The sequence below is a fragment of the Sander lucioperca genome, chromosome 17 (genome assembly GCF_008315115.2).
Source record: "Sander lucioperca isolate FBNREF2018 chromosome 17, SLUC_FBN_1.2, whole genome shotgun sequence".
NCBI lineage: Eukaryota > Metazoa > Chordata > Actinopteri > Perciformes > Percidae > Sander > Sander lucioperca.
The window spans coordinates 28,299,252-28,312,339 of record NC_050189.1 but is presented as its reverse complement, the minus strand read 5'-3'; the positions used below and the strand labels follow the sequence as shown (position 1 = coordinate 28,312,339).

Genomic DNA, 13,088 nt, shown 5'->3' with positions numbered 1-13,088 from the left:
GTCAAGATTCATGGCGGAAAAATGCTTCATCATCATCATCATCATCAGCAGGTTGTCCTGATCTCTTCTTCTTACGTCTTTTATACATCAGGACACCAACCACTGCAGCAGCTACAAGAACCAGAACAGCTGCTGTCAGTCCATGGAGGAGACCTCCAGGAGAGGAGTTTCTATCACTGGAACTGAAGTTTAAAAACAAACAAACATCTGAGTCAGTAAATGTGTGATAGTGGAGCAGTCTTCATCCTCTCTGATGTTAGAAACTGCAGCTACAACCTGATACTCAGAAAAACTCTCTGAGAGAGACTACCTCACCTGCTGGATCTGGAACCTTCAGATGGACGAATCTGATGAATCTGAATGAGTCACCTGATGCAACTTGACACTTGTACTTTCCAGCATCGTTGATGTTCACATTACTCAGCTTTAAAGACACGTCTCCGTTATTCAGATCTCTGTCCACCAGGTCCACCCTGTCCTTAAAGGATGGATGCTGGTCGTCTGTCTTCAGGTGTCCATCACTGTAATACAGGACGTACTCTGTTGGCTCCAGGTCAGCTCTGGTCCACTTTACAGCTCTGATGGAGGAACCAGCAGCCTGACATGGCAGAATGACATCATCTCCAGGATCCACTGTTACCACAATCAGGTCTGAAAAACAATAATAAACAATAGTAATGAATAAAAGTCATGGTACTTCTAAAGACCTCCATCAGGTGTAACACTGCAGAAGGGATGTTAATTATCAGAGATATCACAGGACTTTATTACCACGAGGTCAACTCATGAAGAAGCTCCTCACTGAGATACGTGTTGACATGACTCATCAATAGTTCAGGTCTAATCCTTCAGGAAATGTTGTTGTTTTTTTAAGATTATTTTTTGGGGCTTTTCCCTTTATTTTTCAAAGTGGATAGACATGAAAGGGGGAGAGAGATGGGGGATGACAAGCAGCAAAGGGCAGCAGGTCGGATTCGAACCCTGCGCCGCTGCAGGACTCAGCCAACATGGGGCGCACGCTCTTACTAGGTGAGCTAGAGGCCGCCCCAGGAAATGTTGTTTAATATCAGATCTCATCTCTTTCATAGTCACTGTCTCTCACCCCTAAAGACCATTTTATGTTTCTGAGTTAAATCTACTCCGTGACTCCGTACGGAGGTACGTGGAGATACCGAGACTACGCTGCAGCCTGACGTCACCTCCCAACATGTAACTACAGGTTACGATGTATCCTCGGCCGAGTATCTCCGGGGCCGCGGCCAGCCCCCGGAGATACTCGCTGGCCGGCCTCAAGTCAGTCTCTCAGCGGTGTTGGGTAACGTTAATGTTACAACCAACCAGCAACACACACCGTAAATCAACATGCTAACCTAATATTCACATTTCTACTAATTTCCACTGTATTACTAATAAACCCTTTGAGATTTCATTGAGCACTTTAGAAGATAAAAGGTAAACTGACAGCACCATCGCTGTCATGACAGTACAAATATTTAAAAGATATAGCAGCTCTAGTCTCCAGTCTACAATTACAATGAATTCAACTTCAAATTAAAAATGCATTGTTTAGGCTACTAAACTAAAATAACTCCTCCCTCTCTCCTCCCAAACCCGTCCCTACAACCTGGAGTTGGACAACTATTCATTTCTTACTCACTGCAACTTTTATTCTTTATTCTTGTATTTGTATATTATTCTGTTTTATTTTCATCATGACCGTTTTTAATTGTTCTTTAATGTTTCATGTAAATCACTTTGAATTGTCTTGTTGCTGAAAGCTGCTGTAGAGATAAAGTTGCCTTGTTGCTGAAAGCTGCTGTAGAGATAAAGTTGCCTTTCCTTACAGCCTCAGCCTGTCAGTCAGGCCCCAGGGCAGATTAACCTCTGTTGTTCCTGCTGAGGAAGTGTAACGTCAGCAGCACCGCGACCTCTTTCAGCTCTCCATTAATATCAGATCACAGCAAACGCTGTCTGACTGAAGTTTAGAAAACTGAAACCACTTTATCACCATTTCTGTGACTAACTGGGACTTCAACAAAACTGAAGAGTAGTTTGCTCTGTCTGTGTGTGTGTGTGTGTGTGTGTGTGTGTGTGTGTGTGTGTGTGTGTGTGTGTGTTCATATGCAGAGAGGACAGATAAGTTTGAGTTTATGAGATCTCAGGTACTGAAATCTCCACATTTAACATTTAAAAAAGGGGGAAGATTTACTGGTCGCACATGTACGACTGGATGTAAAATTCAGTCACACTCTCAAATTTTGGTCGCAAAATGCGAGTAATGTTGAGTAACGTTAATGTTACACCCCCACCCCCCACCCCCGGTGCTGAAAACATCCAAAAAGTGACACTGATGTGAAATAGATTGTGATATTGTGGTTTTAGCTGAGTGGCTAACTGGTCAGCTAGCTAGCATGCTACCACAAATCTAATCACCTTTATTCTCTAAATGTTGAGATGATTTGAAGTGATTCTCTCTCTGTCTGACTCTCTGGGACCAACTCATCATGGAGACTCTAGAGGAGCTGCAGCTACAACCTGGTACTCAGAAATACTCTCTGAGAGAGACTACCTCACCTGAAACCTGCAGACGGACGGTTCTGGTGGTTCTGATTGGGTCAGTATCACCAGTTTTAACTCGACACTCGTATGTTCCAGCGTCGTGTCTGCTCACATCCTTCAGCTTTAAAGACACGACTCCGTCCTCCAGATCTCTGTCCACCAGCTCCACCCTGTCCTTAAAGTCTGGATGCTGGTGGTCTAGTTTCAAGCCTCCATCTCTGTATAAGAGGACGGTATCTGGATCCAGGTCCTCTCTGGTCCACTTTAGAGTTCTGATGGAGGAACCAGCAGCCTGACATGGTAGAATGACATCATCTCCAGGATCCACTGTTACAGTCAGGTCTGAAAAACAACAAACAATTAATATTAGGGCTGTCAAACAATTATTTATTTATTTTTTTTTTTTTTAAATCGGGATTAATAATAATTTCTATAGTTGATTGGGATTAATCGCATGTTTTATCACATGATTAAAATTCTATTATTTTGCATTTCAGAACAGTTTTTAAGTCCATATTAACAATGGAAAGTCATTCTTACCAGTGGATCTTATTGGGAATCAAATGAATGCAAAGAAAGTTACTTTATGAACTTGATTTTAAGATTTATATTTGTTTAGTATTTTTTTACTGTAAACAAAAGAACAATGTGTGAATTTATACACAATACAATACAATCTAGTGTTTAGTAACTCTAAATAATGTTGATTCCTCACTGAGGTCCAGTGATCACCAGTTAATGAGACAGTGTTTGCAGCACCGTGCAGCTGTTCCAGTGTGGCTGCTTTCTCCGTGTCATACAGGCTGTGTGTGTGGGGGGGGGGGGGGGCTGTCCCCCTCGACGGTAACGAGACAGGTCAGAACATGCCAACCGTAGTACGTCTTTAAGACCTGAGTCCTCTACGATGCTGACAGGTCTGCAGTTAGTTGCCACCCATTTCATAAGAGCTGTAGTCATTTTTTGGACTCTCCAAAATAGTGCTTTGCCTGATCCCGCTAGCATCAACCTGAGTCACGTTAATATGTTTAGCTCGTAGCTGGTAGCTCCAGCTTGACCTGCTTCGGTCATATTTTAAATTCAGCTTTACACAACGTACATATGGCTTTGACTTGTCTACGAGCCGTCTGGGAGTCTCTGAAAATAAAAAGCTCCATTCAGAGTTATTGCTGCTGTGTTTCTCCATCATGCTGCAGCAGCAGCAGCAGGAAGTGTTAGGAGGAAGTGGCAGCTTGATGAGAAGTAACGGTGCTGCAAAGGGTCAAAATAGTAGCCTGTTAGGACCACGCCAAGCCCAGTGAAGTGTAAAATTAATTAATAAATGGTGGCATGCGATAAAAAAAAATGAACGCATCGCGATTAACTCGTTAATGCTGACAGCCCTAATTATTAATAATAAAAAGTCCTGTTATTTCAACAGTTCTGCATTGTTTCTCCTAGAGGGAAGAGACTGGTTGGGAAAAAACAAACAGCAGATAGGAACACACATCTACAGAAAGAAAAAGTGTAGAATATTTACAACACAGGAGAAAGTAGTCAGGTGTTAAGAGGTCTGGGAGTTGTCACATTAACTGACCGGGTGATGCAGCAGGTGGTCCTGGTCTCTTCTTCTGACGTCTTCTATACATCAGGACACCACCCACTGCAGCAGCTACAAGAACCAGAACAACCAGAACACCTGCTACCAGTCCACCGTCTCGGCCTCCAGGAGAGGAGTTTCTATCCTCAGAACCTGAAGATAATAAAACATATGAGTCAGTAAATCATCTAGCTAGCATGCTACCACAAATCTAATCACCTTTATTCTCTAAATGTTGAGATGATCTGAAGTGATTCTCTCTCCGTCTGACTCTCTGGGACCAACTCATCATGGAGACTCTAGAGGAGCTGCAGCTACAACCTGGTACTCAGAAATACTCTCTGAGAGAGAATTACTCACCTCGCTCTGGAACCTGCAGACGGACGGTTCTGATAGTTCTGATAGTTGTGATAGTTCTGATTGGGTCAGTATCACCAGTTTTAACTCCACACGTGTATGTCCCAGTGTCGTGTCTGTTCACATTCTTCAGCTTTAAAGACACGTCTCCGTCCTTCAGATCTCTGTCCACCAGCTCCACCCTGTCCTTAAAGGATGGATTCTGGTTGTCTGGATCCAAGCGTCCATCGATGTAGAAGAAGACGATATCTGGCTCCAGGTCAGGTCTGCTCCACTTTACAACACTGATGGAGGAACCAGCAGCCTGACATGACAGAGTGACATCATCTCCAGGATTCACTGGTACCTCAATCTGGTCTGAAAAACAACAATTAATTACTATTAATAATCAAAAGTCATGTTTCAACAGTTCTCTACAGGTGTGTCCCTGCACATTAAGCAGTTACATTTCCTAACTAAAGCTACATTCACACCACCAGTCTTAATGCATAATTCTGATATTTTTGCTCAGATCTGATTTTTATTATGTTTCTCTGTTCACATGACCTTTTAAAACGTGGCCTGTATCAGATTCCAGTGTGAACTGTTTGTGGTTTTGAACTGAGCCGCATGATGAAAATAACAATACCAATGACATCAGACGCAGCACGCTGTCACACTAAAGTTAGGGAGGTTATGGAGGAAGGAAGCATTTTACCTTTTATTTCAACATGTTTGTGTAATGGCAGCCGTGACATTAATGAGCAGGTGCTGAGGAGGAGAAGAATGACAAATTCACGTCAGGACGCTACGGGCCTCCACCAGAGTTTCCTCTGGCTTCGCCCTCGCACGCTCCACCTCCCCGACGGTGCGGGAGCGAGACAGGCCGGTGGTGCGCCTGACCCCGAGGGACCGGGATCCCACCCCAGCCGGCGCCGGCCCTCACTCTCATGGCGCCACGGGGCGACCCTCTGACTTAACTCCTCGGTCCGTGTTTACAGACAGGTCGGGTGGGTTGCAGACATCGCCTTTTTATGTGAGCCGATCCCCGCCCTGGCGACGCGACGCGGATTTGGGCCACTTTTGTCTGCAGTCTGAACGTAGCCTTAAACGTGAATTATACTAGCCGCGTCCAAGGTGGCGCGTGCCATCGTGATGTCAAAATTAGGGCTGCAACTAACGATTATTTTAATAATCGATTAATCTGTCGATTATTTTTTCGATTAATCGGATAAAAAAAACAAAAAAACATTAATTTACATCAACTCAATACATACTTACATACTTGTTGTTTTAGTTAATAGTTGTGTAAAGGTAAGTAACCCAAAGAGCAGATACACACACACACACACACACACACATTCACACACACACACACACACACACACACACACACATTCACTTGAAGCTTATTCATTAAATTATTACCATCATTGTAGTAAGTGCGAGGTAAGTTCATTTGTTCACCACATTTAAACACAGCTTAAGATGACCAAGTGCTATAAAAGAACTTTAAAATGAAATTTAAAAAGTACAACACACACAAATATATTTGTCAACAATAACTGATATGGGACAAAGCTCAGAATATATACATGACAATATATTGAAAAATGAATGGGCCAAAAAAGGCGAGTGAATCTGTTATTAACGAGCTAACACTAGCTTTACTACTGTTATTAATGAGCTAACGCTAGCTTGTCCTGCTTTACTACTGTTATTAACGAGCTAACGCTAGCTTTACTCCTGTTATTAACGAGCTAACGCTAGCTTTACTCCTGTTATTAACGAGCTAACGCTAGCTTTACTCCTGTTATTAACGAGCTAACGCTAGCTTGTCATGCTAGTCAGCTGGATAACGAGTAAACACCAGCACCAGAAGAGGGACGTTACGTTCCTCACTTCAAAACGGAACAACAATAGGATTGTGTAGTGACGTTACCCTGCTGTTGAACTCCCTTCCTCCTCATCAAGGACTCCAACATGTTTACGTTTTAGGTGCTGAATCGTCACCGTGGTGACCGTGCCATGCCGTGTCGCTTTTGCTTATCTTGCAATTAACACGTTTTTGATTTATTTAGTGTGAATGTTCCCACACCTTGGATGACTTAGGTCGTACTGATTTCTCTGCTGTTGTTTACCTTTTTCTTCTTCTAGTCCGTAGAAAGAGTTCCAGAGTTTTTTGTGATTGTTTTGGGCAAAAATCCTTGATTATGCGGCACGTTTTCTTAAAAAAATGCGATGGGATATGCAGGATATCTATGCAATTTTATGCGATGAAATTGCGGGAACTTGCAAAAACTGAGGTTTGATGAAAAAGAGAAAAAAAGTCATTCCCCTACCACCCTGTTCTTACTACAGTTCCCATGGCAACGGCTGCTCTTGTGTGAAGTAAACTCAACATTTTTCAACTTTCTGCTAAGATATATGGGACTTTTTGCAGTGATTATGAAATCATGCAAGCCCTGCATATTTTGCGCAGAAATCTGCAATTTATGCGGCGAAACTGCGGCGTATTTGAAAAAATGCGGCCCCCCGCATAAATATGCAGACTTTGGCTGATTATGCGTTGAATTATGAGATCACATAATCACGTTTTTCTGGAGGACTGGAAAGAACAACGTCGGTAGCCTTTGCTCATTAGCGCCACCTCTGTTCAGGAGAAGACTGCAGCTAGTGTGGCGACCTCCACGCGGGTATAAATAGTCACGGCGATCTCATGACGTCACATTTGTAAGCGCTAGCTGGGCTGCGTCCAGTATATAGGCTCGTTGGAGATGAGCCAGATCTGCACAGAATCAATCACCGCCCAATGCATGCTGGGTAGAGTTGTGTCCGACTTCATCCCGACTTGCTCTGACGTCATGCACACGTGGGCAACGATAACCTCACGAGATCAAGGCGACCGCAGTTTTTAGAGCCAGGCGCCACAGTTGCTCTCCACCGACTGTAAGAGCCAGGCGGACCCAGGGGCATGCTGGGAAACGCTGGCCCCTCAGCTGATCTAACAGCTGATTGGTTCAGAATTAACTCAACATGACGACGTTTTATATCAACTTTTTATTGATTTGGAGGGATTTTAACTGCTATTTGTCTGATTTAAAGGCTGATTCTGTACAGAACTCATGTTGTGAGGCTGATAGTGACGTTTAGAAGTCAGAGAGACTAAATCTGATCAGATTACAGATCATCTACAGTCTGTTGTTAATTAAAATCAGCAACAGATCACATGTAGAGCATTTTAACAGCTACTCTGTCATAATTAAAACGACTAGAGACTGTGTACCAGCTGATATATATTTATGGTCTGAGAACATTTTATTAAATCGGACCTAATACAACAGAATGTGAGTGTTTCTGTGACTTCCTGTTCAGCCTGAAGCTGGAAACTGTCCGACTTGACAGCAGACTTTAGTCACCGTCCCCGGCTGCTCTCGTCTACTTTACAGGCGAGGCGCAGCTCATCTCCAACGAGCCTAATAATAATAATAATAATAATAATAATAATAATAATAATAATAGCCTTTCCGCCCAGACGGCTAGTTAGCTAACTGACGTTAGCTTGTTAACGGCTCAGTCAGGAAGTAGGCCGCAATGCTATTTAATCACTTTAAACATCAGATAAAGTGATTCTTTTCTCTAATACAGATGATGACCAGTAAATAAAGTAGTCAGGTATAAACATGTAACCGATGTATTTCTCCATGAGTCCGCTATGTTAGTGATAATAACTTTACGTTCCCTAGCTTGTTTGGTAGCTAGCTAGCCTGCTAACTCCACCCACCGTGCTTTAATGCTAACGTTAGTAACGTTACACTGTTGACAGAACATGAACTGAACAAAGTCACCACCCATCTGATGATAGTAATGGGTTTTCATCACTACGATAAGTGTGTGAATGAAACATTAAGCTGTTTACTTTTACTAACTTAGTGTCCGCCTGGACGGCTAGGTAGCTAACATTAGCTTGCTGAGGCTCAGTTCCGCATCATCTATATTAGAGAGAAGAATCTCTTCATCTGATGTTTAGAGAGAATTAAACAGATTTCCAGACTACTTACTGGAGTTCAGCAACTACACAGAACATATACAAGTACAATACCGGCTGTTATTTGGGTCCCTGTCAATAATTACTCTTGAGAAATGTGTTAGACGAAATTTACGTTTTATCGGCATAAAATATTTAATGTCTAACATTACATAAAACTTATCAATAAAATCTGATATTTACCAGAAGCTGCTTCAGAGAGAAATAACAACAGGAACAGAAATGGAGCCATTAGAGCTGAGAGAGGAGATCCACCGTTATCTCCTTTATTACAGAGGAAAGAGGAAACATCGAGCAGGAAGCAGCAGCAGCCGGGGCGGGGACTAAGTCAGACACATAGGTCAGACAGTTTCCAGCCGATACCAGCAGCCTTCAGACTGAACAAGAAGTCACAGAAACACCGTGGTCCGATTCTGATTTAATAAAATGTTCTCAGACCATATATCAGCTCCTACACAGTCTCCAGTTGTTTTAATCATGACAGAGTAGCTGTTAAAATGCTCTACATGTGATCTGTTGCTGATTTTAATTAACAACAGACTGTAGACCAGGGGTCATCAACTACATTTTCTTTTACATGTATTAGTGTGAGCAAACTCCTAAAAAACATGGAAACTCCATAATGATAACTGGCTCTATAACTAGAAAATGATCTCAGACTAGGAGGCAGTTCACTGAGGAGTGATGGAAACCGTGCGTTCATGGACATCGGAAAAACGTTTTTCCGAGTGAAAACGTCATCATTTACGTCCCTTCCTGTCAGAATCAGAGGTGGGAAACTGGGGCCAGATGTTTCTAACCGAGTTTCCCAGTTGGTGACGCGTTGTTGACAACTGACGTTTGATGGAGGCGACTTTGGTTCACTGAACATATTTCAATGACAATAAACTGTTTATTGTGGACAAACGCCTCTGCTGAGAAACATACACAGACATAACATGTTTCAGATTATTCATAAATAGTACTATGTATAAAAAACAACAACACATTCTCCGTGTCCTTTCCTGTTCGTTGTCCTGCAGATAACACAAACACCTGACGATGTGCTGTTTGGATGCTCGCATAAGAAAACAGCAGCAAATGATTGTAGCCTCCATGTTTTCACCAGGTTTTCACCACCTGATGCTCCCATTGGCTACGGCCAACATTTGGTGGCAGTCATGCAACAAGTTGTTATGCCAAACGCCAATATAACAGAAGAAGAAGAACACGCATCCCGACCATCCCATAGACTGTGGGCGTTTCCCAATACCAAGAATGCAAAGAACGGACTTGTGTTCTTGGGGAGAACGTTCTTGCTAGTTGTACCTGGAAGAATGAACTTGCAAGTTCACAAGCACAGAAAACACTGTTGAGAGTTTGAGACGATGCGTACTTCCTGTTATTGCTCAACCCCCCCAGCCCAGAGGCTACCAGCAGGGCTCCAAAATAACAGCTAGAAATAAAAACCACAACAATATAACCACTTTATATTAAAACAATCTCCGGACAAGAAAACCTCACAATGTTACAACTATTGCAATAATATTGAAAAATAAAACTTATTGAGCTTTAATTTTATTGTTTATGGTTTAGCTCAAACACTCCTTACTTATTCAAAAGAGTGGAACGCGATGCCTACTATTATTAGTGTATAAGTTTAAGTCAGTTTAAATTAAAAAATAAGTAGGCATGCACTGGTGTGTCCTATGTGTTCATGATCATGATCGTGATCGTGATCATTTCTATATTATTGTAGTGCACTGTATATGCCCAGGGACAACAGATGGAAATTAGCAATTCAAATTATAAAGGTTGGTGTCTCCCCTTTAGTCTACATAACATGTCAGCATGTTACCACTTTATGTACAACTGTTAATTTATTATACCGACTGAAACTCAACTTCTAATAAATCAGAAAAACAAATACACCAAAAAAATACTAAATACTAAATCTATGTATACGTAAATATATAGCCTATGGCATAATTTAAGCAAGTCTCCCGAAAAGAAACGGGTATATCTCTCTCCTCTGCCTGCTGCGCTCTGTGTGTGTGTGTGTGTGTGTGTGTGTGTGTGTGTGTGTGTGTGTGTGTGTGTGCGCTTGTGGAGTTTAACTCTGAAAAGACAGTTAACCACAGGTTCCCATTAATCTTATGATGGACATGTGTTGTGATATTTAAACAAACGATCCGTCAACGGCAAAATAAAAGCCTCTTATTTACGGGACCGGTCTAAAAGACCTCCGGCTTCCAGCGGGGTCTCTGAGCGTGACTATCCGAGCGACGAGCTAGCGGCCGGGGCAGGCGCAAGCTGGCGGCCGCCTCACTTCACGGAGCTCCGAAAACTCCGAAAACGTTGGAGCAAATTGTCAATTCGGCAAAGATTTTCGCAAGACTGCCTATATTCGAAATCTAAACCGTTCATTTCTCGCCTAAAATGTGGTCAGAAGTTAATTTGGTGATGAATAAGACGGCGAAAATTGTTAAAATTGTCCCATTTTTGGGCTGTCTATGTACCGGAAACCCGACCATCATTGAATGCCGAAATGAATGTTGGGATACGGGTGCAGCGAAGTTCATACAAGTTACCAACCAATGCATCCTCTGTAAAATGGGCGTGTCAAGAACATTTCCGGGAATCTTAACTGTTCTTGGTGAAATGCGAACTTGTGTAATGGGACAGAACTTTGGCAACACGAGATGACGTTTCACAGGGACACAAGAACACAAGTCAATAGAAGAACACAGATTGAGAAACACCCTGTATATAAGACCATCCTAACCATGTGAACACTGGTAGTCGGAAAAACAACGTAATCACGGGGCGGTCCCTGTTATTCCGAGGCATGAACGCGCCATTAAGTCTGTGATGACATGGTTGTAGTATGCAGCGTCCTGATTGGTGGAAATGCTTGCAGAAAGAAAGGTCTGTTGTCAGGTAATGATGAATGATGAATGGACTGATAAGCAGGCTATACATTCATCATGTATGCCCCATTTGCAATGAAACGATGTTGCAAAATAATACAACCAGCATCATCACCCCAGACCCACTCTCAGTTACAACTGAGAAGGGTCATCAGTCATTAGTATTTAGAGGTTCAAAATGTGAGTCCTGTAATAGATGTGTCCTCTTGTGTTACTGTTAGGCCTGCTGCTCCTAGGTAGCTCCTCTCTCCCTCTCTCTGTCTGTCTCTCTCTCTCCCTCTCTCTGTCTGTCTCTCCTCCCTCCCTCTCTCTGTCTGTCTCTCCTCCCTCCCTCTCTCTGTCTGTCTCTCCTCCCTCCCTCTCTCTGTCTGTCTCTCCTCTCTCCCTCTCTCTGTCTGTCTCTCCTCTCTCCCTCTCTCTGTCTGTCTCTCCTCCCTCCCTCTCTCTGTCTGTCTCTCCTCTCTCCCTCTCCCTGTCTGTCTCTCCTCTCTCCCTCTCTCTGTCTGTCTCTCCTCTCTCCCTCTCTCTGTCTGTCTCTCCTCCCTCCCTCTCTCTGTCTGTCTCTCCTCTCTCCCTCTCTCTGTCTGTCTCTCCTCCCTCCCTCTCTCTGTCTGTCTCTCCTCTCTCCCTCTCTCTGTCTGTCTCTCCTCTCTCCCTCTCTCTCTCTGTCTCTCCTCTCTCCCTCTCTCTGTCTGTCTCTCCTCTCTTCCTCTCTCTGTCTCTCCTCTCTCCCTGTCTGTCTCTCCTCTCTCCCTCTCTCTGTCTGTCTCTCCTCTCTTCCTCTCTCTGTCTGTCTCTCCTCTCTCCCTCTCTCTCTCTGTCTCTCCTCCCTCCCTCTCTCTGTCTGTCTCTCCTCTCTCCCTCTCTCTGTCTGTCTCTCCTCTCTCCCTCTCTCTGTCTGTCTCTCCTCTCTCCCTCTCTCTGTCTGTCTCTCCTCTCTCTCTCTCTCTGTCTGTCTCTTATTGCAGGACTGGCGTCTAGAGTGTGGGAGTCTGTGTTCCAGCTGCCTCTCATCTACCACAATCAACCAACAATTTGTGATAATACTTTTGTTATAATGAATTTGCAATAACCCTACACAGATTAAACAGCACCTAGTGCATTTTCAATGTCATTACCTACTAAACACTTGACTATGTATGTCAAAATTGAGTATATGCCTATAAATTAATCTAAAAGGATTTTGGTGAAGTGTTTTTATGGTGATTACAATTGACAAGTACATAAAGACACACAAGAAAAGCACAAACTACATTTCCCTGATCCTTCTTTGTCAACATTCAAGTATGGTGACATTTGAGAAATCATATTTTTGTTGATTAAAGCCAAAATAGACACTTTTAATCAATTACAAATTCTACCAAATTACCAATGTCTTCTTGTATGACTACAATATTGTGTATGTTCCTATAGTTGCTTCAGAAAAACAACAAATGTAGCTTTAGAAAGACCTTTATTTCACATTGAAATGGGCATTAATTTCTAAAACTACATAAACCACAAACAACACTGGCAATATTTTTAAGATTATGTTAGGGGTTAAATTGATGAATTAAATAATGTAGTTCACCTTTTACAATCCAGTGTAAATTCCCCACACAAACACTGCTGTGGGTCAAGGTAAAGGCAAACTTAACTGTCACGAGACATGACTGCATAA

The 13,088-nt window shown here is 42.7% G+C and overlaps 1 protein-coding gene across 1 annotated transcript in view; it reads right to left on the bottom strand.

The window, feature by feature from the left end:
• LOC116064517 overlaps positions 1 to 8,815 on the bottom strand; it is a 46,171-nt gene extending 37,356 nt beyond the window's left edge. Inside the window, exons 1-4 of the mRNA XM_035994319.1 lie at positions 8,703 to 8,815; positions 4,496 to 4,849; positions 4,133 to 4,288; positions 2,845 to 2,901 (exon numbers count right to left, since the gene is read on the bottom strand). Of these exons, the coding sequence (XP_035850212.1) occupies positions 2,845 to 2,901; positions 4,133 to 4,288; positions 4,496 to 4,849; positions 8,703 to 8,751 (616 nt within the window). The 5' untranslated portion in view covers positions 8,752 to 8,815. The remainder of the gene's footprint in view (positions 1 to 2,844; positions 2,902 to 4,132; positions 4,289 to 4,495; positions 4,850 to 8,702) is intronic.
• Between the last annotated feature and the right edge of the window lie 4,273 nt (positions 8,816 to 13,088).